Source organism: Scyliorhinus canicula, chromosome 1 (assembly GCF_902713615.1).
Source record: "Scyliorhinus canicula chromosome 1, sScyCan1.1, whole genome shotgun sequence".
Lineage (NCBI taxonomy): Eukaryota > Metazoa > Chordata > Chondrichthyes > Carcharhiniformes > Scyliorhinidae > Scyliorhinus > Scyliorhinus canicula.
The window spans coordinates 36,367,490-36,395,060 of record NC_052146.1 but is presented as its reverse complement, the minus strand read 5'-3'; the positions used below and the strand labels follow the sequence as shown (position 1 = coordinate 36,395,060).

General features: G+C 46.3%; 1 protein-coding gene across 1 annotated transcript in view; it reads left to right on the top strand.

Moving 5' to 3' along the window:
• The window catches only part of LOC119956611 (ABC transporter B family member 1-like), a 309,180-nt gene that overhangs the window by 31,164 nt on the left and 250,445 nt on the right, over window positions 1-27,571 (top strand). The window contains exons 2-6 of the mRNA XM_038783984.1: window positions 6,860-7,014; window positions 10,281-10,561; window positions 12,193-12,275; window positions 14,114-14,219; window positions 19,219-19,330. Coding sequence (XP_038639912.1) covers window positions 6,903-7,014; window positions 10,281-10,561; window positions 12,193-12,275; window positions 14,114-14,219; window positions 19,219-19,330 — 694 coding nt within the window. The 5' untranslated portion in view covers window positions 6,860-6,902. The remainder of the gene's footprint in view (window positions 1-6,859; window positions 7,015-10,280; window positions 10,562-12,192; window positions 12,276-14,113; window positions 14,220-19,218; window positions 19,331-27,571) is intronic.

Here is a 27,571-nt window from a genome sequence, read left to right as displayed (position 1 = left end):
GCCCCTAAGCACATGGCGCCCCGGGCAACAGCCCGAGTTGCCGGTGCCTTGAGCCGGCCCTGACAGTGATAACCACTGTGCTACCGTGCCGCCCATTTGATAGAGGGATGCAAGATTATGACAGATTTAAATAAGATAGACAAAAATAACTGTTCTTATTAGCTGATAATGCATTGACAGATTTTAGTTTTTTGGTAAGAGATGCAGGGGATTTGAGAAAAGTTTTTTTTAATGCTCTGTGTGGTGACGACATTGAACTCCATCATTGTGGTGGAAGCAGAGATGAAGTGATTTCAAAAGGAAATTGGATCAGCACCTGAGGGAAATAAACCTGCAGGGATGGAGTGGTGGACTGGGACTAACTGGATTGCTCTACAGTGAGCTGCCATGAACCTGATGGCCACATGGCTTCCTTTCAGTGTCTTAATGATATATTACTTTTTCAAGGAATAGCGAGGGACTTCTCCCTGCTGCCCCAGCCAGTATTTATCCCTCAACTAACCTCACAGATTACCAGGTCATTATCACATCACTCTTTATTGGACCATATTGTGTTCTAATTGGCTGTTGCACTTCCTACATTATTTCAAAAAGTACTCATTTGGCTGGAAAATTCTTGGGAATGTGCTGAGGCTGTGAAAGGCAAGTTATAATTGCAAGTTCCTCCTTTTTTTTTCTTTTGGATCCCATAGCAATATGTAAATCATTGGTGTCTGCAAATTTAACTCTTTGGATCTCTTGGGGGCGATTCTCGAATATTGGGCGCATGACGGCGCGAACCGGGCCCGGACACAACAGATTCTGACCCCCACAGGGAGCCAGCACAGCGCTGGAGCGGTTCATGCACATGCACGGGGGACTTCTTTAGCGCGCCAGATGTTGGTCGGTCTTCAGGGGCAGGCTGCGCCAGGAAGTAGGCCTGGGGGGGGGGACGCCGGCCCGCCAATCGGTGGGCCCCGATCGCGGGCCAGACCTCATCGGAGGCTCAGCCCCCACCACAGGCCGTCCCCCGACCATTCCCGCAGAGTTCCCGCCGGCAGCGACCAGGGGTGAACGGTGCCGGCGGGACTCTGTCATATTGGTGCGGCCGTTCAGCCCATCTGGGCCGGAGAATTGCCGGCCCCACTGCTTCCAGCGGCCGGCGCCACGCCAAACGTGCCAGCGCAAATGGCGCCAATTTTCTGCACCTCAGAGAATCGCGCGCCGGTGTCGTGTTGCGGTTGTTTATTTTTAAAAAAACGTTTGTTCATGCAAACACGTTGATGCACTATCAATTGCACGAAAAACTCCGATTGGTACAACTGTGGCTTTATTACAGTCAGATGCATGGCCTCCTACTGCAGCTGGCAGAATGGCTGATCAGGAGGAGTCATGCCTATTTATACGGCTCCTTGTGGGCGGAGCTAGCCGGCAGGGGCTACCGGCGAACCTGTAGTGTAGGTCCTACTGTACATCCCCTAATACAGGTGCACACAGTTAACACAGTGGATCACCACATTCACCCCCTGTTAAAAATACGTCCGGCGGGGGTGGCGTGGAACTATATACAGAGTAATTTACAGAGGGGAGGGGGAAAAAAAAAATGTGTCCATCTTGTAGACTGGTGCCCGTCCAATGGTTTGACGGTTCGCTGGGAGCGACGTAGCGGTGGTGGCGAAGCTGGTGCTGGCGGTGTCGGCGTCAGTGCTGGCGGTGTTGGTGTTGGCCAGTAGTTGGATGACTCCGGGAGCGTGCCGAAGTCTTCCTCGTCTTGTAGCGTGGGCAGGGGAAGGAGGGATGGACCTTGTGGGGCTAATGCTGGGAGCGCCTCCGCCGGGGGAGGGGAGGGTGGTGCGTGGGTGGGGAAGTGTGTGTGAGTGGAACCTGAGGGAGCCAGGTCCCTGAGTGAGACCATATCCTGGCGGCCGTTGGGGAACTTCACATAGGCATACTGAGGGTTGGCGTGGAGTAGGCGTACCATGTCCACCAAGGGGTCCGCCTTGTGGAGTCGGACATGCCTACGTAGAAGAACCGGTCCTGGAGCTGCCAGCCAAGTCGGGAGCGACACCCTGGATGTGGACTTCCTAGGGAAGGTAAAAACACGTTCATGGGGTGTGTTATTTGTGGCGGTGCACAGTAGAGACCGGATGGAGTGCAGTGCATCTGGGAGGATCTGCTACCAACGAGCGGCTGGGAGGTTTCTGGACTGTCGGGCCAGCTGGACAGCCCTCCAAACCGTCCCGTTCTCCCTCTCTACCTGCCCGTTTCTCCGGGGCTTGTAGCTGGTCGCCCTGCTGGAGGCGATACCCCTGCTGAGCAGGACCTGACGCAGCTCATCGCTCATGAATGAGGATCCCCTATCGCTGTGGATGTAGTCGGGGAAACCGAACAGAGCGAAGATGGAGTTGAGGGCCTTGATGACGATGGCAGACGTCATATCGGGGCATGGGATGGCGAAGGGGAACCTGGAGAATTAATCGACCACACTGAGGATATATGTGTTGCGGTCGGTGGAGGTGAGGGGCCCTTTGAAATCCACGCTGAGGCGTTCAAAGGGGCGGGACGCTTTCACCAGGCGCGCACGGTCCGGCCGGTAGAAGTCCGGCTTGCACTCCGCACAGGCCTGGCAGTCTCTGGTGACTGTCCGTACTTCCTCAACGGAGTAGGGCACATTGCGGCTTTGACGAGGTGGTATAATCGAGTGACCCCCGGGTGACAAAGGCTGTCGTGCAGGGCCCGGAGTTGGTCTACTTGTGCGCTGGCACATGCACCTTGGGAGAAGGCGTTTGGGGCTCGTTGAGCTTGCCGGGGCGACACAAAATCTCGTAATTATAGGTGGAGAGCTCGATTCTCCACCGCAAGATTTTATCATTTTTGATCTTGCCCCGCTGCGTGTTGCTGAACATGAAAGCTACCGACCGTTGGTCAGTGAGGAGAGTGAATCACCTGCCGGCCAGATAATGCCTCCAATGCTGCACCGCTTCAACGATAGCCTGGGCCTCCTTTTCAACGGACGAATGTCGAATTTCAGAGGCATGAAGGGTGCGGGAAAAGAATGCCACGGGTCTGCCCGCCTGGTTTAGAGTGGTGGCAAGGGCGACATCTGAAGAGTCGCTCTCTACTTGAAGGGGCAGTGTCTCGTCTACTGCATGCATCCCGGCCTTGGCAATGTCTACTCTAATACGGCGAAGGCATGTTGTGCCTCGGCCGTGAGGGGAAATTGGGTGGACTGTATGAGTGGGCGGGCCTTGTCCACGTAGTTTGGGACCCACTGGGCGTAGTAGGAGAAGAACCCAAGGCAGTGCTTGAGGGCCTTGGGGCAGTGGGGTAGGGGGAGTTCCATGAGGGGCTCATGCGGTCGGGATCGGGCCCCAGGAGTCCATTTTGGACTACGTAGCCGAGGCTGGCTAAGCGGTTGGTACTGAACACGCACTTCTCCTTATTGTAGGTGAGGTTGAGGAGAGTGGCATTGTGGAAAAATTTGGCAAGGTTGGCGTCGTGGTCCTGCTGGTCATGGCCGCAGATGGTGACGTTGTCCAGGTATGGAAACGTGGCCCGCAGTCCGTACCGGTCAACCATTCGGTCCATTTCTCTTTGGAATACCGAGACCCCATTAGGGACGCCAAAGGGAACCCTAAGAAATTGAAAGAGGTGACTGTCCGCCTCGAAGGCAGTGTCTGGACGGTCTGATTTACGGATGGGGAGCTGGTGGTAGGCGGATTTAAGGTCGATCGTTGAGAAGACCCGGTACTGTGCAATCTGATTGACCATATCAGATATGTGAGGAAGGGGGTACGCGTCGAGCTGCGTGTACCGATTGATGGTCTGGCTGTAGTCCACCACCATCCTGTGTTTCTCCCCAGTTTTAACCACTACCACTTGGGCTCTCCAGGGGCTATTGCTGGCCTCGATTATACCCTCCCGAAGCAGCCGCCGGACTTCGGACCTGATGAAGGCCTTGTCCTGGGCGCTGTACCGTCTGCTCCTGGTGGCGCCGGGCTTGCAATCCGCAGTTAGATTGGCAAAGAGGGAGGGGGGGTCGACCTTGAAGGTCATGAGGCCGCAAACGGTGAGTAGGGGTAGGGGCCCGCCGAATTTGAGGGTGAGACTCTGGAGATTACACTGAAAATCCAGACCCAGCAATAGTGCAGCACAGAGGTTGGGGAGAGCGTAGAGGTGGAAACTGCTGAATTCCACGCCTTGGACAGTGGGATTGACCACACAGAACCCTCGGATCGGGACAGAGTGGGATCCGAAGGACAGGGAGATCCGTTGGTTGGCGGGGTGGACCGCGAGGGAGCAGCACCTTACCGTGTCCAAGCAGCACCTTACCGTGTCCGGGTGGATGAAGCTTTCGGTGCTCCCGGAGTCCAGTAGGTAAGAGGTCGCGTGGCCGTTGATTTCAACTGTCGTCGAAGCGGTGGCCAGGTTGTGAGGGCAGAACTGGCACAGTGTCATAGAGGCAAGCAGCGGGTGGTTGTCCGAGGATTCAGATGTGGAGTGTCGGCGACCCGGATCCAGCGTTCCAGTCCCGTGGGGAAGACCAAATAGTGGCGATGGCGGCGCCCGGAGGACCTGTGGAGGAGAAGGTGGCGGTGCCAACGCAGTGCACGTTGTAGGGGCGGGGCAAGATGGTGGCGCCCACTGAGGGCATGTTGTAGGGGCGGGGCAAGATGGCGGCATCCACTGAGCGCACGTTGCAGGTGCGGGGAAAGATGGCGGCGCCCATGGAGCGCATGTTGTGGGGGCGGGGCAAGATGGCGGCACCCACGGGCCGCACGTGGACCTGGGGGGGAAGATGGCGGTGGCCACTGGTCGCATGTGGCCCCAGGAGCAGAGGATGGTGGCGCCCATTGTGCAATAGGCTGGGGGAAGTGAGCGAATTCGGGCGCGATAGCGGCGACTGCGCGGGCCTGGCACACCGCCGCAAAGTGGCCCTTCTTACCGCAGGATTTGCAAGTGGCAGCGCTGGCTGGGCAGCGCTGGCGGGGGTGCTTCTGCTGGCCGCAGAAGTAACAGCGGGGACCCCCAGGGTGCGTGATGTGGCGGACGGCGCAGGCATATTGAGCAGGAGTGGCCCCAGCTGGGGGTGGTCGTTTGCAGTGTCCAAGAGGAGTAGGAGGGGTGGGCCGCGCGACGAGCGGGGTAGGATTGGAAGTTGCGAGATGCGACCGTCATGGAGATCGCGAAAGCTTTCGTCTCCGCTAGGTCGAGCGTGGCCCCTTCCAGCAGTCATTGTCGGATGGGGTCTGACGCAATCCCCGTCACGAATGCGTCTCGCATGAGGAGATTGGAATGTTCCGTGGCCGTGACGGCCTGACAGTCACAGTCCCATACAAGTGGGATAAGAGCTCGCCAGAAGTCTTCGATCGTCTCACCAGGTAGTTGTACGCGAATGGCGAGAACGTGCCTAACAAAGAATATGTTCGTCTTCTGAACGTAGTTCTCTTTAAGGAGAGCCATAGCCTCTGCGTAATTCGGGGCGTCCTGGATTAGCGGGAACACGCTGGAGCTCAATCTGGAGTAAAGCACTTGCATCTTCTGAGCTTCCGTCTGCGCGGGGGTCGTAGCGTTGATATAGGCCTCAAAGCAAGCCAGCCAGTGATTTAAGTCCTTTCTGGCGTCTGGCGAGTGCGGATCCAGCTGCAGGCGATCGGGTTTGATCCTGATGTCCATAATGCGGAAAATCTGACTGTAATAAATTGATGCACTATCAATTGCACGAAAGACTCGGGTTGGTACAACAATGGCTTTATTACAGTCAGATGCGTGGCCTCCTACTGCAGCTGGCAGAATGGCTGATCAGGAGGAGTCATGCCTATTTATACGGCTCCTTGTGGGCGGAGCTAGCTGGCAGGGGCTACCGGCGAACCTGTAGTGTAGGTCCTACTGTACATCCCCTAATACAGGTGCACACAGTTAACACAGTGGATCACCACACATGTGTTTTCAATCTCATTTTATGTGTTCTGTTCCAAAATGTGGTGAGTTCTGGCCCAATCCACACTAAATGCACCCTCATATAGAAAATCCAATATAATTCTTTGGGTATATAAACATCTCCAAGATTTAGGATCATATTCAGATTCCGATATTGAAATAGTACCCACATAGACTCTTCTAAATAGTTGCATATGCTATCTTTAGGACTAAGTTTCTTTCCAAACTGTTTCTCTGCAGGAGAAATGTGCTTTGAGTTAGCATGAGGTTTGGAGTAAACTTTGCCTTTCCCAGTCCTTCTGTTTGCTAACTGGTTCCATTGTCCATAAAGCAGTGCTTAATTTCTAAGTTGACTCTATTATAGTACGGGAATTGAACCCGCACTGCTGGCCTTGTTCTGCATCACAAACCAGCTGTCTAGCCCACTGAGCTAAACTGGCAATTGTCCTAGTAAAGGTAAAGTTGCCATAGTCCCAGATGACCATAGGCTGATTTCCTCTTTTGAGGGGAAGAGATAACTGGTGGTGATTTAACCTACCTTGGCTCACCACACCTCAGGCGAGGGACAAGATTGAGAAGGTGGGCCTTCATGATTAACCTCAGCCCGTTTGGGAATTGAACCCGCACTGCTGGCCTTGTTCTGCAACACAAACCAGCTGTCTAGCCCACTGAGCTAAACTGGCCCCTCATAGTCTTTTGTTGTCATCTTGTACCAAGACACACCCGCATGCATTTATTGGCCGATCTTGCTGCATTCACCATCAGTCAGAACTGCTGAACTTCAGAACAGATGAGGGCTAATGACCCTTTGCTTTGGTCTTTGTAATGTCCCTGAACTGCAGAGTGTATGTTTCCATCTGAAAATATGTTTTTTGTGTCTACATTGTGTATTAGTTTGAATAAAATGTTTCTCAATGTTGAAACTTTTATTACCTTCTAGGCTGATCTGAATATCTAGAAGAATAAAAGAGACTGGGAGAAGAATGGCACACGACAGTATTTATTATTATCGGTTGCCAGCAGTTAGATTCATCCCTCTTGTTAATATTATTCTGTTTGTGGATGGAATATCTACAGTCATACTCTGGATTTTAGGTAACTATAAGTATAAAGTAATTCATTTCAATATCAGTTTTATTATATTCCATAAGAGACAATATACATTAGCTGATAATACTCAATATATTTTAACGACGTTTGATGCATACTTTTACCGGGTGCTATCAAATCACGCAAAGGAACTAAGCCCCAAGTTAGGCAAACTACAAAATTCCCATTTGTTCTGCTTTTTTAATGGTTGAGTAAATTTATAAGAAATCTACCCTTCTCTAAATAAATGTTTTATCAAGACTGCCGTTGGCATATTACAGTAAATTTTCAAATTGACTGCAAATTCCCCAGGGTTATGTAATATCCCTTGTTCTGATGAGGCACTGCATGGCTATTGAGCAATTAAAATTGATAGCATCACCAACTGTTATGAGTTGGATTATTTTAAAGCTTATGGGATTGGTAAAGCAATATTTGACCGTTTTTAAAAATAAATTTAGATTACCCAATTATTTTTTCCAATTAAGGGGCAATTTAGCGTGGCCAATCCACCTACTCTGCACATTTTTGTGTTGTGGGGGTGAAACCCACGCAGACACGGGGAGAATGTGCAAACTCCACACGGACAGTGACCCAGAGCCGGGATCGAACCTGGGACCTCAGCGCCGTGAGGCAGCTGTGCTAACCACTAGGCCACCGTGCTGCCCATATTTGACAGTTATTAGTTATCCCAGATTAAATAGGGTTGGACATAATATCTTATTCTGGCTCAAGCTGCATAACAGATTTTGGAGCTGGTAGTTAACTCTGGTTATTTTGCTCATGTTTGATCCCGAGATGAACTTCAACCTTTCATAGAATTTACAGTGCAGAAGGAGGCCATTCGGCCCATCGAGTCTGCACCGGCTCCTGGAAAGAGCACCCTACCCAAGGTTAACACCTCCACCCTATCCCCATAACCCAGTAACCCCACCCAACACTAAGGGCAATTTTGGACACTAAGGGCAATTTATCATGTCCAATCCACCTAACTTGCACATCTTTGGACTGTGGGAGGAAATCGGAGGAAACCCACGCACACACGGGGAGGATGTGCAGACTCCGCACAGACAGTGACCCAAGCCGGAATCGAACCTGGGACCCTGGAGCTGTGAAGCGATTGTGCTATCCACAATGCTACCGTGCCGTCAGTAAGACAGTCAATTTTCCATCTCGGCCTCACGGTAGCATGGTGGTTAGCATCAATGCTTCACAGCTCCAGGGTCCCAGGTTCGATTCTCGGCTGGGTCACTGTCTGTATGGAGTCTGCACGTCCTCCCCGTGTGTGCGTGGGTTTCCTCCGGGTGCTCTGGTTTCCTCCCACAGTCCAAAGATGTGCGGGTTAGGTGGATTGGTCATGCTAAATTGCCCGTAGTGTAAGGTTAATGGGGGGATTGTTGGGTTACGGGAATACGGGTTACGTGGGTTTAAGTGGGGTGATCATTGTTCGGCACAACATTGAGGGCCGAAGGGCCTGTTCTGTGCTGTACTGTTCTATTCTATAGCCTGACTTTGTTCCTGACTCACTTGAGTTGCTGCTGAAATCTTCATTCATGCCTTTGTTACCTCTAGGCACTCCTATTGCAATGCCCAGCTGCTGGTTTGCTACATTCTACACTATGTAAACTTGAGATTGTCCAAAACTCTGTGGCTATGTCCTAACTTGAAGCAAGTCCCATTCTCCCATTGCCATTGTACTTGCTGACCTGCATTGACTCACAGTCAAGCATGATCTTGATTTTAAAATTCTCATCTTTGATTTCAAACCTCGCCATTGCCTTTCCCCTCTCTATCTCTATAACCTCTTCTAACCCAAATATATTGAGCATTATCTGCACTCTTTTAATTCTGGTCTCTTGTGCATCCCCAATTTTAATTGCTCCAATAGATCTTCTACTTGCCTCAAGCCTAAAGTCTGTGTTACCCTCCCTAAACTTCTCTGTCACTCTGCTTCAAATTCATCCTTTAAGATACTCCTTACTACCTCCCTTTAATGCCCAAGATTTTGGTCATCCTACCTAATATCTCCTCATGTGGCTCTATGCCAAACTTTGTTTTGAGGAATCTTGTGCTATTTCATTACATTAAAGGTCCTATATAAATTGAAGTTGAATTTACCCATTCCCAGAATCTACCATTTGAACATTTCCAAATGAGTTTTCAATGAAAGTATGTGGCAGTTATGTGAGTACAATTTTTGCTCTGTAGAGTTAGGCGAGTTCCAAGTTAAACATGCAATCTGTGCTATGTTAGCTTTCGTCATCTGAATTGACAATGACTGCTTTTCACTTTAATGCCCTGGCAAGGGGCAGAAACAAACCAAAAAAGCCTCTGCCAATTGGCATCTATTATTCCTTATGTCTAGATGTCAAATGAGAATTGGATTCAGATTGCCCATGATAAGTTACAGACAAGTATCCTACTGATGCTCAGTGATTACACTCGCATGCAATGTTGACCTACATGGCTAAGGACAGTGCTACTAATGGAACCCTAACAAAGTGCAAAATGATAAAAAGGGCAAAAATTGTGGCATGGGAGAAAATTCTGAGAAGTCACATGACTTCAGAATCACAGAATACTACAGTGCAGAAGAGGCCTTTTGGCCCATTGAATCTGTACCTACGCATGAAAGGCCCTGACGTTCCTACCTAATCCCTCTTACCAACACTTGATCCATAGCCTTCAATGTTATGGCGTGCCAAGTACTCATCCAGGTGCTTTTTAAAGGATGTGAGGGACCCCGCCTCTATCACCCTCCCAGGCAGTGCATTCCAGACCTTCCCCACTCTCTGGGTAAAAACGTTTTTTCCTCAAATCCTCCTCTAAACCTCCCTCCCACCCTTCGTTTTGTATTTTCGCAAACTTAGATTGAGGTAAAAAGTTTTGAATGTGGGAAAAGTTCAGTTGGCTCAACAAGAAAATGCGGCATGATTTAATAGAGAAAATTCTTGCACAACAGATGTCTTTCCCAAAATATAACAGATTTGAACAGAGTGGGAGAAAACTTTTCATTAGTTGTAGATTTAAAAAGGACGGGTAAAAACAGCTGTGGTTAATTTCGGGCAATATTCGCGAATTCTAACAGTACATGAGTAAAACTTTTGGATCATTAAAACCTGAGCAGACTGATGTAAAGGTTACAGCTATGATTTACTTGCTTACGATGGGTCGTTTTAGCTGTTTGTGTTTTTGTGGCATTGGTTTCAGTTCATTTTCTCTATACATTATTATTTTGTTCTCTTTATGTATTGAAATTGGATGTTTTATAGGTGGCCGATCTCACTACTTGGAAAATGATGTTCTTGAGTGGTGTTTTTGGAGGTCAACTTTTGACCTTGCAGCATTTTGCACAATGAAAACCTGCATTCTTATAGTTATTTACCTGACGATGGAGTCGATTGCCCTTAAACAGATTGATGATCTTAACAATGCTAACCTAAAAAGGAAAAGAGAGCTGCTACATCTGATTAGCTTTCTAATCTCCGGTCTCTGGGTTGCATATACCATGGCCAAAGGAATTACAATTCTGGTGACACAGAGTTATAAAGAGGTAAATATTTCTGTTTGTGTTAATTTGATAAATCCTGCAGATTGAGGCTGTTGCAGAGTTTCTCATTTATGTCTGACATACAATGATGTATCATTTAGGCAATAAAAAAGTAAGGTTAAGGGGGGGGTTGTTGGGTTACGGGTATAGGGTGGATACGTGGGTTTGAGTAGGGTGATCATGGCTCGGCACAACATCGAGGGCCGAAGGGCCTGTTCTGTGCTGTACTGTTCTATGTTCTATGTTCTAATGTGACTGTATTAATTGAAGGAAATACAGGAAGGAAAAATCTATTTGATTTTCTCTCTGTTTGCTTCTCCAAGACAAGGTCACCAACCGTGGTGGGTAGGGGTGGAAGAGAAAGTTTTCCTTCATAGAATGTGGTGGGGGGAGTTTGATGACTGGACCGTGCGAATGTAATCGTGCTAGGGGAGGGGCTGAGCGGACAACAGGAACAGGGCAGAGAGTGCCTTCACCAGCTGACCACACTTCAGAACCACTCCCTTCCCCAACTTGGACCAAACACCGCTGCTGCCGGCTGGATCCTCACCCCTAGGACACCCGCAAAACCCATTAACCAAGGCTGAATAACTCGGAGGAGAAAGCCAGCCAGTGTTTCCTCTGTTCCTTTGTGGTTGTGTGGGTTTGGGTCTGGGCATGCGTAGCAGTGCAGTGCACAAAGATTCAGACACGATAAATCTGGGAAAAATGGTGTTTGGGGAAGCTTAGACCTGGGACATTGAATGGACATACAAAATCTAGAACAGTCCTGGAATATCTAGGATAGCTGGTTGCCTCCTCCAATCATATTCCACTTACTGCTTCCTTGGTGAATAGGGAGTTGACCCAGCTCCTTTTTAATCCATCAGCTTTGCCAACATCCGTTACAGCATTTGTCAATTTATTCCATAAACACTTGCATGAAGTATGTAGCAGTTGTCATGCCAGTGATCTGTCTTGGTTTGGACCAGTATGAATTTTAAATCCATTCTACATAGGCCCAATAAAAGGAAAATGTGTCTCAGCATTCCAAAAAAAAGCCCAGAAGTAATTTTATCCCTTTGGTTTAATGGATAATATATACAGGGATTGTAGTTTCCTTGCAGTAAGCAGAGAAATAAAACCCAATACCACTTTTGTTTGATTAACACAATTTCGCTATTGGTTTGCTTGACTAGCCAACCTAATATTTTCTGGCAATGAAATGTTTGACTTGGGCATCTTCTATGTATTATTTTCAATATTACATACCGTGAAATCTGTTCATTAAGCGCAGTAACAAGAGACTCTTCCCACAGTCGAATTCGGGCTGGTAGGGCCCTTGCTTCATGCTGTTCCTCCAATAAGGGATCATGTGCTTTGAAAGTCCACTTTTTCTCACTGGAATATTTGATCTTGAAAAGACAGGTTCCATTGTGTACTTTTTTTTCCAAACAAAATATTGGATTGTTTGCCACGGTCCAAGGTCATAAACTACGTGTCATCTACAGTCACGTCACAGTTACCAGGCAATATATTATCCTGCATAAAATAAATCATGGGTCCCACTGTTCCTGTGTGAAGTTTAAACATTTTTAATTGTCTATAATTATGTCAACCTAATTTTTAAAACAAACTTTGTTTCCCATTGACAGATGCACCTAACTTTCAAGATTGTTTGTATTTCTACCCTGGTCTTCAGCCTGATTGAATTCCCTTTTTGTGTTTTTTGCAACAGGTAATGATGGATTGTTGATTAGTCAGAATATCACACTGAACGACAATTTGTGTAGATTGAAGTTTTGTTATGCCAATGAAACTAAATTGGTTGACAATCCTGCTAAGTACATGCTTTCAATGATTCAATGTTATTAAATCTCTTGCTGTCTGTTGCACCAGCAGCAAGCAGTAGTTCAAATTTTGATCTAATGTCTTCTGAGCTTTTCAGCATGGTCTGAACACCCTTTAAAATCTAAGAATTATTTAATGGCAGTAGTATATGGCAAAGTAATCAAATGAAACTCCAAAAAGTGTACATGAAAGGAATTAAAATTATATTCAGTCATGGGATGTGGACTTCACTGGCAAGGTCAGCATTAATTATCAATCCTAATTGCTCTTGGGCGCACCGTAGTGGTGTGGTGGTGGGTGGTGGACTTGAATTTAACTTTGAGATCGGGGTGCCCTTTTGAAATGTTGCCCTGATCTCAGATTCCTGGCTTTGCTGACGTGTTTCAGCCCCCGGCCCTGCGGTTGGCTATGTGATCTTCACCAGCCCTTGGAAATTGCATGACGTGCCATTTAATCGGTGACAAAGGCGAGTTTCACATAACCTTTCTCACCTGATCCAGCAATCTGCAAATTTGGGATAAATTCCACCGATGTCAAGTTGGTTTGGTTAGTCAAAGGTTATGGGTTAAAATTTCATTCCAAAACTCAAGTGTGCAACCTAGACTGGCATATGATGTGGTACTGAAGGAGTGCTTTATAGTTATCCTTTGCTAGACCATGAAGTTACTGTAGTGTTTTCTAAGTAGAGCAGGAAATCTCTCGATATCTTGGCTTGTATTATTCTCTCAATTCTAAGCCCCTACCAAAATAGATTAACCTGCCAGTTATTCCCTTGCTGTTGGCGTGTGAAGTACCTGCTGTGTGTGAAGTACCTGCAATTTTAGTAACGTTAAGGACAATATCAAAGCTATTGCATGTGCTGAGATTTTGGGAGAAATGGGCAGCACAAGTAGCATTGTGGATAGTACAATCGCTTCACAGCTCCAGGGTCCCAGGTTTGATTCCGGCTTGGGTCACTGTCTGTGCGGAGTCTGCATATCCTCCCCGTGTGTGCGTGGGTTTCCTCCGGGTGCTCCGGTTTCCTCCCACAGTCCAAAGATGTGCAGATTAGGTGGATTGGCCATGATAAAATGCCCTTAGTGTCCAAAATTGCCCTTAGTGTTGGGTGGGGTTACTGGGTTATGGGGATAGGGTGGAGGTGTTAACCTTGGGTAGGGTGCTCTTTCCAGGAGCCGGTGCAGACTCGATGGGCCGAATTGCCTCCTTCTGCACTGTAAATTCTATGAAAGGTCGAAGTTCATCTCGGGATCAAACATGAGCAAAATAACCAGAGTTAACTACCAGCTCCAAAATCTGTTATGCAGCTTGAGCCAGAATAAGATATTATGTCCAACCCTATTTAATCTGGGATAACTAATAACTGTCAAATATGGGCAGGGTGGAGGTGTTGACCTTGGGTAGGGTGCTCTTTCTAAGAGCCGGTGTCTACTCGATGGGCCGAATGGCCCCCTTCTGTACTGTAAATTCTATGATTCTATGCTGATGTGTATAAATCCAAATTGGGTTTTTTTTTGTATCAAAATTGGAACAGTTTGAGAGTTTTTAATTGGTCATTGATTTTAAGAAGAATGATAATGTCAGGTAATTGCAAAAAGTAGATCACTCCATATATTCGGCATCTGGCTGGTGTTTACTAAGCAGTTTGTGTCTCTAGTCATTGTCGCTAGGTGACGTACGGTCCTTTCTGATTGCTGGCAAATTGTGAATTAATACTTTCTGTCTCAGGTTCCTACGAAGGCTTCAGATCTTTCGTATTGTACACAGCATTGAAGAGGAAAGGGACAAAAAAAATAATGCTGATCTTAAACGCCTCTTCTTGTTGGCGAAAGATGTGAGTATTATTTATGTTAATACCTTCGTAATGGGTAATTTCACGTTAATGACTAAAATTTATTTTAGTTCAAATATTAGAAATGTACTTCGTACCGAGTAGTTTTCAAAATAAACTGGACGTTTATTCAAGCTTGGGCGGCACGGTAGCACAGTGGTTAGCACTGTTGCTTCACAGCACCAGGGACCCGGATTTGATTCCCGGGTCACTGTCTGTGCGGAGTCTGCACATTCTCCCTGTGTCTACGTGGATTTCCTCCAGCTGCTCCTGTTTCCTCCCACAGACCAAAGATGTGTGGGTTAGATGGATTGGTCACACCAAGTTGCCCTGTACTGTCCAAAGGTTAGATGGGGTTGCTGGGTTACAGGGACAGGGTGGAGGTGTGGGCATAGGTAGGGTGCTCTTGGGTGGCAAGTGATGCAGTGGTTAGCACTGGGACTACGGTTCTGAGGACCCGGGTTCGAATCCCGGCCCTGGTTCTCTGTCCATGTGGAGTTTGCACATTCTCCCCGTGTCTGCGTGGGGTTCACCCCCACAACCCAAAGATGTGCAGGGTAGGTGGATTGGCCACGCTAAATTGCCCCTTAATTGGAAAACAATAATTGGGTACTCTAAATTTTAAAAAAAAGTTAGGGTGCTCTTTATGGGGCCGGTGTAGACTCGATGGGCCAAATGGCCTCCTTCTGCACTGTAAATTCTATATGATTCCTGAGCATAATTCATCATGAATGTGAGGTTTTAAGGAACTTGCAACTTCAATGGTTTAGTTGCAGGTTGCTGGTTTAGCTCACTGAGCTAAATCGCTGGCTTTTCAAGCAGGCCAGCAGCACGGTTCGATTCCCGTACCAGCCTCCCCGGACAGGTGCCAGAATGTGGCAACTAGGGGCTTTTCACAGTAACTTCATTGAAGCCTACTCGTGACAATAAGCGATTTTCATTTCATGTTTAGAGTAAAGTTATACTGTATTTTAATTCATTAAGGGAGTGATTTGATGGGTATGACTTTCTGTGACAAATCCTGTGTGTTTCTACACATGTTCAGCATGCAGTGATTCTCAAATACTTTGACATTGTAAGAGAGGCTTTTTAAGTACTTTAATTTCTGAGAATAATGAATCACACAAAGTGGGGTGAATTTTCTGGGGGTTCTTCTGCTGTAACTTGGCAGGAGTCCATAGAATAGCCACATAAGCAGTGATTAAACATTTTTTCACGGTTTCCATACATCTGTTGCAGTTATGATGAGCAAGTGGAAGAACCTCTGCAGAAATTCATCCCATAGATGTTTACCAGCTTCCAGATTTTCTAGATTCATTGTCTTCAAGGCATTGGTGGTGATCTTTCAGGATTCACTGGATGCAGGAAGGGTTCCAAAGGACTGGAAAGTGGCTAATGTAGCACTGAGTCCATTATTGAAGATGAGATTGCAGAGTACTTGGTAAAATAGGACTGAGTCAGCATGGCTTTTTCAAGGAGAGGTCATGTCTGACTAATCTGTTGGAGTTCTTTGAGGAAGTGACAAGGAAAAATGAAAATCGCTTATTGTCACGAGTAGGCTTCAATGAAGTTACTGTGAAAAGCCCCTAGTCGCCACTTTCCAGTGCCTGTCCGGGGAGGCTGGTATGGGAATCGAACCGTGCTGCTGGCCTGCTTGGTCGCCTTTAAAAGCCAGCGATTTAGCCCAGTGAGCTAAACCAGCCCCTCTGTCAGATAACGGAGAACCGGTGGACGTGATTTATTTAGATTTCCAGAAGGCCTATGGCAACGTGCCGCAATTAATATTTATTTAAGGGTGTTAAGGGTAAGATCCTGGCATGGAGAGAGGATTGGTTGACTGGCAGAAGGCACAGAGTGGGGATAAAGGGGTCTTTTTCAGGTTGGCAGTCGGTGACTAGTGCTGTGCCTCAGAGGTCGGTGCTGGGACCACAACTTTTCACAATATATATTATGATCTGGAAGAAGAAACTGAAGGCATTGTTGCTATGTTTGCAGATGATACAAAGATCTGGGGCGTGATTCTCCAAAAAGGAAACAAAGTCCCGACGCCGGAGTGAAAACCGGAGTGTTTCACTCCGGCGTCGGAGCCCGCTCCCAGCCCCCTATTCTCCCGCCCCCGGGGGGCTAGGAGCGGCGTCACGGTTGCCGTCCTTCTCGAGGCCGCCCCGCAAGAAGATGGCGGATGGATCTTGTGGGGCGGCAGAGGAAAGCAGGTCCTCCTTTAGATCGGTGGGCCCCAATTGTGGGCCAGGCCCCATCGGAGCCCACCCCCCTCCCCTGCTACAGGAACCCACAGGCCCCTCCCCCCCCTCCCCCAGTGTTCCAGCGCAGTTCCCGCCGGCAGCGACCAGGTGTGAACAGCGCCGACTGGAACCTGTCGTGTTGGGGTGGCCGCTTGGCCCATCCGGGCTGGAGAATCGGCGCTTGCCTTTTGTGAGCGGCGATTCTCCGAGCGGCCAGCCGTGATTCTCGCCGCGCTGGTTTGGGGCGGGGGTGGGAGAATCGCGTGCGGGTGCCGGGGCGCCCCGGCGATACTCCCACTGGGGGGGGGGGGGGGGGGGGAATTCCGCCCCTGTAGAGGAACAGGTAGTATTGAGGAAGCAGGTGGGCTGCAGAAGGACGAGGAGAGTGGGCAAAGAAGTGGCAGATGGAATACAATGTGGAAAAGTGTGAGGTTATGCTTTTTGGAAGGAGAAATGGAGATGCTTAGGAAATCAGAAGCACAAAGGGACTTGGGAGTCCTTGTTCACGATTCTCTCAAGTTAAACGTGCAGGTTCAGTCGGCAGTTAGGAAGGCAAATGCGGGCAGCACGGTGGCGCAGTGGGTTAGCCCTGCTGCCTCACGGCACCAAGGTCCCAGGTTCGATCCCAGCTCTGGGTCGCTGTCTGTGTGGAGTTTGCACATTCTCCCCGTGTTTGCGTGGGTTTCTCCCCCACAACCCAAAGATGTGCAGGGTAGGTGAATTGGCCACGCTAAATTGCCCCTTAATTGGAAAAAATTGGGTACTCTAAATTTATTTTTTAAAAAAGGAAGGCAAATGCAATGTTAGCATTCATGTTGAGAGGGCTAGAATACAAGACCAGGGATGTATGTCTGAGGCTGTATACGGCTCTAGTCAGGCCCCATCTGGAGTATTGTGAACAGTTTTGGACCCCATATCTAAAGAAGGATGTGCTGGCCTTGGAAAGGGGTCTGAGGAGGTTCACAAGAATGATTCCTGGAATGAAGAGCTTGTCATATGAGGAACGGTTGAGGACTCTGTGTCTGTACTTGTTGGAGTTTAGAAGTATGAGGGGGTATCTTACTGAAACTTACAGGATACTGTGAGGCCTGGATAGAGTGGGTGTGGAGAGGATGTTTCCACTTGTCGGAAAAACTAGAAGCAAAGGACACGATCTCAGACTGAAGGGACGATCCTTTAAAATAGAGAGGAGGAGGAATTTCTTCAGCCAGAGTGTGGTGAATCTGTGTAACACTTTGCCGCAGAAGGCTGTGGAGGCCAAATCACTGAGTGTCTTTAAGGTCTTAATCAATAAGGGGATCAGGAGTTATGGGGATAAGGTAGGAGAATGTGGATAAGAAAAATATCAGTCATGATTTAATGGTGGAGCAGACTCGATGGGCCGAGTGGTCTAATTCTGCTCCTATGTCTTATGGTCTAGTATGCAACTGCCCTGATTTCAGCTGTATTTAATTTCAGCAATTGAAATTCCATTTGTAAGAATAAGTAAGCTTGGATTGTTACTTAATAGAATTCCGGTAGTAAATGCTCTGCAAAAGTATAATTAACTATAGCGGAACAGGAGTAGGCTATTCAGACCCTCCATTTTAGTCTTTAATTTAATTGAATAATGAAAATATAGGAAAATCATTTGAGGGCGTTCATTTTGGTGAAAACAGGTGCTAAATGGATGCTTTGTTGATAAGAAACATCTGTGCAAAAGTGTGGATTCAGTACGAAGCTTTTAGACTAATGGATTATCATAATTTATCTGTGCCTTCAGGCACCGAAACAGACAAATGCAGTTTTACAATTGACTGCTGATTCAAATCAACATTTGTGGTTATCTCGGAAGCTCTATAGCACCTAAATATACCTGGGGAAGATTGCACCCTAAAAGATTTAACATGCGTTACATTTTGCAACGTATTCAAGCTTCTTTACTAATGCAGTTAAATTACCTCATCAGCTCAAACTGATCATTTCTACCCCATGTCTACCCCATGTCTAAAGACGATTCTTCTCAATTTAGGTAAACTTGAACTAAGGCCCAGATCTTCTGATCAGGATCGGAAATCTTTTTACCAACCCTGATCAGACAAAAAAATGTACACTTACCTTCTTCTGATATTCCTGAGGAATCTTTCGATGAGGATCCTTCACATCCAATGCAGTACAGCAAAGCGCATAGGGAGCACCGCAGAAACCACAACCCCTAGCTGCTGTATTCCAGTAAGTAGAGTTTAAATACCCTGAAGCTGCTCTGAAAATAGCTGTGGAGAGAATGCAGGAAGGTGAAGTGAGTCGGATGCTGGGTGGGTGAGGTGAGTAAGTGGAGAGTTTTGTCAGGTTGGGTCGTCGGTGGTCAAGGGGATAGTTGGGGTAGGGGAGGGTGATCAGTGTGAATGATTCTTGGGGGGGGGGGGGGTCATTTGTATAGTTATCCAGGTGTGAGACTAGATTTTCTTTCCCGGTCTAACATTTCCTGGGGAACAGGTCTGATAAGTCAGAACCGTCCAAAGTCACCGATTTTAACTCAAGTGTTCGACACTTTTTTGGATGGTCGTGGGGAATGGGAATTGCCTATCGGAAGTTCAAACTTCCTGGGCAATTCTCAAGGAATGCTTGCGTTGGGACTTCTGAGGGATCTTGGGTTGTTGGTATGGTCTTTGGCTATCTAGATACTGGAAGATCTAGGCCGAAATGTTGTCTTATTACAATATTGCAAGTTAAAATGTATCGTATTTACCTTTAAAATGTTTTCTCTTTCTATTCAATAGGAAATGCTGATTTGTGTTGGCGGGATGCTAGCACTAGTTGTTTCCTGTCTTTCACAGATAGTGGCTCCATTTTTCTTTGGCAAGGTCATTGATATGGCTACGGGATCAATGGGTATGTGAATGTTTTGCTACGTAGTAGTAAAACTTCTGTTTTTGTAGAAATCCAATATTTGAATGGGCAATTAAAGAAATTAGTTTAAAAGAACAGAGTACTAGTCTCTGATAAAAATGCTGCCTATTTTGAATAGTGCCTAATTGGAACCCAAATGTCCTTTATGTTCCATTGTTTTCAGATTAAAGTGTAACATACAAAGTTATCCACCAGATGGTGCATTGATGCTATTTTCAGAATAAATGAAACCATGTCCAACATAACCAGAATTGTGATATGTGTATTTCATGGTCAAACTGTGCCCTTGATTTAAGGTATGAATGAAACAGCCTCTTTGTGTGCTACTGGTTCCTATTTACCTCAACCTTTTGTAGCTGACCTTGGGAATGGAATATGCCAGTGCTTCTATCAAACAAAGTGGCATGAATACATAAGTGATGTTTCCTGTCTGGAAGTTTGTTAGGCTTTTTAAAAAAAAACTGGACCTCTTTTAACAAAGGAACTCTGTACTTAATTGACTTTTCTGTGATTGAGCCTTAAAAATTTAATTTTAAAACAGTCGGCAGACTGTTTTTCCCATTGACATTTTCAGCATCACTTCAACATTGGGATTAGCCCTGAAAGTGATGAGAGCAATTATTTGAGTGATATATTGTCAAAGGAAATTTATCTATCTGCTAATGCAGATGTTTGCATTTCAGTCCAGTTGTTTTCCTTGGTTCCAAGAAGCTGTTTTTTGATTAAAATCTTAACAGCTAAAATCTTAGTACCTCTTTATGGTGAGACAACTTAGTTAGTGGTATCACATCAGAAAAAAGTAGTTAACTAATTGCCAAGTGCTTAAGCTGAGACTCGAGCTTGGTTGGTTTTTTCAGTAACCTGAGTGATATGATTTAGATTACTTCAAACTGGTTCACAATGTCTGTTTTCCCAAACATACGAACAAGGAGCAGGAGTAGACCATGCCTGAGCCTGATCTGATAGTAACCTCAAATCTGAATCCCACCTACCCACAATAACTTATCACCCCCTTGCTTGTCCCCCCCACCTTAAAAAATATTCAAAGATTCTGCTTCCATTGCTTTCTCAGGAAGAGATTTCCAAAGACTCACGACTCTGGAGAGAAAATGTTTTGCTCCATCTCCATTTTAAATGGGTGACCCTTTATTTTTAACCAGTAACTCCCTAGTTCTAGATTCTCTCATAGCAGGAAACATCCTTTCCGTCAAGACCCTTCAGGATTTTGTGTTTCAATCAAGTTGCCTCTTACTTACTCTTCCAGACTCCAGTGGATACACACCTAGCCTGTCCAACCTTTCCTCATAAGACAACCTATCCATTCCAGTTAATAGCCTGGTTTTCTTCAGTATACATATTTGAATTTATGGAGATGGGTTTAAACAATTTGGTTTGCATTTTAATTTGACAGCCACTACCCATATGTATAATGACATTGATATGTGATTGTGTTCACAGTGAAAGATTGATTATATTAAAATATTAGGAGTTTGTGATACCTTGCCATGGTTACAATCTCCCACTTCCATTGTTCATTTATATCTATTCTAGTATCTGATCCTTTGTTCTTGCCCAGATTGACTCAAAGATCAATTTTTCTGGAATGTCATTGCCCGCTTTCACCTTTGCAAAAACGTAACATATTGCTCGGCACAACATCGAGGGCCGAAGGGCCTGTTCTGTGCTGTACTGTTCTATGTTCTATCTGGAACTTCCCAACTGAAGTCTTCCCCATACATAACCCATTTCTCCGTCTATATCCAGATTCATTTGTTCCTTGTGCTCCGGTGAATTGGCTTCAAAATGATTATTTCCAAATCTCTCCGCAGCCTTGCCTAGCTCTTTTTGAACCTTCTATCTTGTACTCCTTGTGTATTCATTTGTCTGATTGCTTGTTGTCCTCTCACTCTACCCAGCCTACCATTATTTACCTTTGCAACTCATTGAAAATCACTTTTCCTTGTTACCTCTGACCCTGTCTTTAAATCAGAACGCCTCCAAACATAGCTTCAGCTGCTTCCCCTGCCCCAGGCCTCTTCTATTTTCTGATCAGTACTTACCTCGTCCTTGTGTAAATGCCATTCTGAAAAATACAACAAGTTGCATTTGAAACTTTTGCAGTAAGTAACAGTGCCCCAGAGATGCTGCATTTCTGAGGAGATAAATTGCTCAGCTACATTAAATACACATAAATTATTGCCATAATCTGTCTCCCTCATTCTTGTTTGCCATAACTATTTCTTGTTATGATGTAATAATGATTTTGTGACAATAATAGCATGTTGAAAATAACATCTGGGGTGGTGGGTTTCCGAGGAGAAAACGACAGGCACTAACTTGGGTTCCAAACGGAGTGTGTACTTGACCGCAGTCATCTTTTGTGCTTAAAAGGGTATTTTGTGTTAATGAGACCATTGTAGTTTAAGATGTACTTTGTAATCCATGTTAATCTTTAAATCTGTGTGTATTTGTTAAAATAAGGGGAAGTAAAGGAGTATTGTATAATCCAAATTGTCATGTTTAATCATTATTTCTTTGTTAATACAATTAGTGGTCCTGTGACTCGGTTTCTCCATGTTTTATAAAACAAAAGTAAGTTAGGATCTTTTGAGTCAGGGCTCCATTCTGGGACCTTCCCGTCCAGTTATAACATCAATTGGGATTGTAACACTGATCAAGGCTACATGTGACTCCAGACCCACTGCAATGTGGTTGACTCTTGAATGCCCTCTGAATGGCTGTACAAACCACTCAGTTCAAGGGAAATTAGGGATGGGCAATAAATACTCCCTCAACCAGCGACACTCGCGTCACTTGAATGAATTGAAGCCAACCCAGCCTCAACCTACCATGCCAATATTGGGCACTCCAGTTTCCGTATTGGTCACGACCTTTGTGCAACAAATTGACACAAGTGAGACCGTGCAGGGAACCCGGACTGCAGCTATGGTGCACCCCAATCAATAACTCGCACTATTGCAGGCTGCACCCCTGACAACATTCAGCGGGGAGCTTTGAGAGCTCCATTTAGTCACTGCAGAAGTTGTTGCCTGCCTTGGTGATGACTGCACATAATTTTTTTAAAAAGCAAGTTCTTAGCTGGATTTCAAATATATTTTTAAAGTTAGTAGTCCATATGGGGATCATAACATCTTTGGTGAAACTATCAATTTTAAATTGCTCAACTTACATGCATAGATTCTTCTTGCCAAGAGATATTACATAACCCCAGGGAATTTGCAGCCATTTTGAAAACTTACTGTAGCATGCCAATACCAATAATGATCAAAATGTGAATCCATATAATCTGGTCCAGAGGCACCAAAGGCATGAATGAGGGTTTCAACAGTAGGGGAACTGAGATATGAACAAAGGCCAATTATGTTACGGAGGTGGAATAAGGTGGTCTTAGTGATGACACAGATATAAGTTTGGAAGCTCATCTTGGGGTCAATTATGACACCAAGGTTTCCAACTAACTACCTTATAATCTCAGACTGTTGCTAGGCATTGTGATCCCCATGAAGGGAATCAATTGTTGACCTCCCCTTGGGACTCATGGAATATGGGCAGGGCCTGATGAGTTGAGTTCTCCCAGCAATGACTGGACTGGGAAAGAGTTACAGCCGTGGGCAGAATATTGTATATCATTCAATAAGTCTTCATTTCACTACCGCTGGCTTCCTCAAGTTACTAAACTAGGGATTGAAGTTTGGAGTGTGGATTGAAAACAATGGCCTCAGTCTTTCCAATATTAAAATGGAGCAATTTTCTACTCAGCCAGTACGGGATGTCTGAAAATTTAGCAACAGTGTAGGAGTTTAGAGTAGTGGCGGTGAGGTACAGCTTTGTGTTGTCGAGGCACAAGTGACAAGTATTGCTGAGCCTTTGGATGCTGTCACCCAAGGGGCAGCATGTGGATAAGAAATAGAAGCGGGGGCCCAAACCAGACGTAATGTTGCGGAAGGAGGAAGGGAAACCATTGCAAGAGATCATGGGCTGCATTCTCCATTATTGTGACTATGTCTCCACGCCGGCGTCAAAACTGTGGAGTTTTACTCCTGAAAATCCTGGAATAAAGGGACATGAATCCCCAGCCCTGTAGGGGACTAGCAGGTACTCGGAGTAAATCTCGCAACTTTTGCTGCAGATACGGGCCCCCACACATTCGGGTCAGAGGCCGTGCATGCACACGGCAGCCGTGCAGTACTCCATGGCGGACTCCCCACAAAGGAGACCCCCCCGATCGGCTGCGCGCCTGACCCTCAAACCCTGCATGAACATTCCCTGGCCGCCTATAAGGCCTCCTCGGTCTCCGATCTGCCTGCCTTGACCAGGGCAGCCGCGGACTGAGTCCGCAGCCGCCATGCGAGTATCCCAACCGGCTCGAGCAGGTTAGTTCCACGCCATCGGGATTTGGGCCGGTCGGGGACGGAGAATGTCGGAGCAGGCCTCTGGCAATGGTCCCTGTGGCGCGGCGTACTCCCGGTGACGTTGCTTTTCGGGGCCCGCAGAATCAGTGACTCGGCGACGGTCCCGATTTCTTGCGCGAACATCAATTCTCCGCCCCCGCGCCAGCTGCGATTTTGGTGCGAGAGTGCGGAGCATCCAGCCCCATACATTAGTATTAGATAGAAAAAAATGGAACCAGATGAGAACAGTGCCACCCAGCCAGATGACAATGTAGAGGCATTGGAGAAGGATGGTGGGTCCAATCACATCAAAAGGCTGCAGAAAGAATGAGGGGATCAAGGAGGGAGAGTTTACCTTTTTCACAGTCACATTCCATTACTCATGGCTTCAATTAAAAACTATTTTGCTATTGTGACATGGGCAGAAAGCTGCGAATCATTGGCTCTGATGCTGTACCATATGAACATATGAATTAGAAGCAGAAATAGGTCATCCAATCCTACCCCACCATTCAATAAGATAGTAGTTTATCTGATTTTGACATCAATGGCACGTTCTGTCACCAACACCTGATAAGTTAGTCAATAATCTATCAACCTCTGCTTTAAAAATATTCATTGGCCCTGTCTCCATCTCTGTCTGAGGAAGAGAGTTCCAAAGATTCATACTCCACTGAGAATAAATTTCTGCTCATCCCCATTATAAACGGAAGACCCCTTATTCAAACTATCCCCTAGTTCTCATCTCTTCTACAAGGGGAAACCATCCTTGCAGCATCCACCCTGTCAAGCCTCCTCAGGACCTTGTATGTTTCAATAAGATGACCGCTGGACGGATACAGGCCCTCAACCCATCCTCGAAAGATAACCCACACCTTCCCTCTTACACCCCCCACCCTCCGCCCTCCAGCTCCCAATCCCAGGTATCAGTTGAATGAACCTTCTCTGAACCACTTCTAATGCATTTATGCCCTTTCTTAAATAAGGGGACCAAAACTGTACACAGTAATAGATGTGGTCTCACCAACTGCAATAAAACATCCCTACTTTTATATTCCATTTCCCTTGCAAACATTCCTGTTGCCTTCCTAATCACCTGCTGGCCTGCATCCTGCAAACTAACTTTTGTGATTCATGTACCAGGATACTCAGATCCCTCTGTACCGCCGAGATCTGCAATCACTCCGCATTTAAATAATATGCTACTTTCATATTCTTTCTGCCAAAATGGACAAGCTCACATTTTCCCACTTTCTACTCTGCCTGCTAAATCTTTGCCCTGTCATTTAAACTGTCTATGTCCCTCCTCAAAAACGTTGGGACAGCACCAGGACGTCACTGAGGCCCTCTCCCGATGCTCCGCCCCCGATCGGCCGACTCCGACTCCCCAAAGCGTGGGACACGTGTCCTCCCAATTTTTGTGAACCTGGCGTGGAGGCTGCGGACTGTGTCCAGCGCCTCCACAGTCGGGGGAGCCGTTCCACTGAGGGGTGGCTTCTGCAGGGGTTGGGGGGACTGGTGGATGGGTGGTCTGGGGGTGGCAAGGGGGGCTACAGGGGGGTAGTCTTTGGCAGGCCGGGCCCACGCGTGGCCTGCCGCAGGTTGCCACCATGCGCATGCGCGGACCTGGCCATTTTGCGACCATATCGGCAGGTATAGCTGGGGGCTTTACGTGGCGCGGTTGCTAGCCCCTCCACCGGGCCAAGCATCGGTGCAGGGGCCCCGCCGACATTTTGTTCGTAAGACCAGATGCATCCTGCGGACATAGCCACAAAATCAGAGAATCCAGCCCCATATGTACCCCTCAAAACTTACTTTTCTATCTATCTTTGTGTGATCAGCAAAGTTAGCAGAGATGCATTTCACCCCTTTATCCAAATGATTGATGTAAATTGTAAATATTTGAAGCACTGGGTGGCACTCCACTCATTACATCTTGCCAACCCCAAACAGACCCATTATTCTTTGTCCTCTGTGTCCTGCTAGCTAACCAATCCTCTATCCCTGCTAATATGTAACCCCCTACAGCATAAGCTCATATTTTGCTTAGTAAACTTTGATGTCGCACCTCGTCAGATGCCTTCTGGAAATCGAAGTACAGCTCAACCAGATTCTCCTTCATCAACTTGCTTGTTACTTTTTCAAAGAACTCCAATAAATTAGTCAAAGATGATTTTGCTGTCACCGTGTTCATTCTGCTTAATTGCATTGAGATTTTCTAAGTGGCCCACTATAACCTCCATAATGATGGATTCCAGCAATTTCCCTGCGACAGATGTTAAGCTAACTGCCCTATAGTTTCCTGCATTCTGTCACCTTCCTTTCTTGGTTAGAGGAATCACATTCACTATTTTACAATCTGATGGGACCTTTCCAGTATCTAGGGAATTTTGGAAAATTAAAACCAATGAATTTACTATCTCAGAAACTATACGATCGTTGGATGAGGTCTATCAGGACCTGGGAACATGTCAGCTTTTAGTTGCAATACGTTTCTCAGCACCTTTACTCTGGTGATTGTAATCGCTTTAAGTTCCTCCCTCCCTTTGTTAATTCCTCATTCTCTCTGGAGGACCAGCACTCACTTTACTTTTTCTTTTTTTTTGAATACTTCGAAACTACTGTCGGCGTTTATATTTTTTGCTAGTATTCTCTCAAATTCCTCCTTCCTTATTAATCTATTCGTTGTTCTTTACTGTTAAATTTTCTGTTGATTTTCTGAAGTACCAATCATTTTTTGAAGAATTACATGCTTTTTCTTTCAATTTGATGTTATCTTTGACTACCTATACTTCAGTTAGGCATGGATGGTGTGTTTTTAACGTCTTTCCTTTTCTCTGGAATGTGTCTTTTCTGAGCATTCTGAAATATCTCCTTAAATATCTGCCATTGCGTCTCTGCTAACCTATCCCTTAACCTAATTCCCCAGTTCACTGTAGCCAGCTCTGTCTTCATTGCCCTTATTTTAAGTTCAAAACACTAATCTTAGATCTGTTCCTCTCCCTCAAACTGCACATAAGGGGCTGGTTTAGCACAGGGCTAAATCGCTGGCTTTGAAAGCAGACCAAGGCAGGCCAGCAGCACGGTTCAATTCCCGTACCAGCCTCCTTGAACAGGCGCCGGAATGTGGCGATTAGGGGCTTTTCACAGTAACTTAATTTGAAGCCTACTTGTGATAATAAGTGATTTTCATTACATTTCACATGGTATCACCTTATATAATATTTGAGCACGGTATCTTTCAACTCACCATGAGCAATAACATGGGTGATTTGCCAGTATAGAATAGAAAATCTAAACATGTGCACATTCCTGTATGACATCTGAGGTGTGCTAATTCTGATGAAGAAAGAACTTCCATTTTGCAGTTTTGTCATCAGAGGCAAAGGTGCTATTACTGAGCCACGGTTGACCTCTTCTGATTTGAAACTCATATGTGATTAATTCATAGCCACAGTTACCGTAGCTCAGTGCATATTTCTAATTGATGTCGGCATCTCTGCCTGATTGATATGCACACCTGTTCATTCTGATTTGCTCATGCACAATTTTTTTTGTTGTGTCCCAGTTTTTCTCCCTCCAGGCTCCTGGCTGCAACTCAAAGTGAGGTTTCTAACAATGTAAAGATATTAAATTACTGACTTCACAGTGTTGTGTTAAACCTGGCTATAAAATAGCTTTTTGTGCTTCAACCACTTTCATTAGGGAGGCCACTTTCATTATTTGGAGGCATCCATCCACCTATCTCAAAAGTTTTAAACTTGCAGTTGAAGTGTCAGTTTGGCCACTGGCAGCAGCCTCAACAGGAATA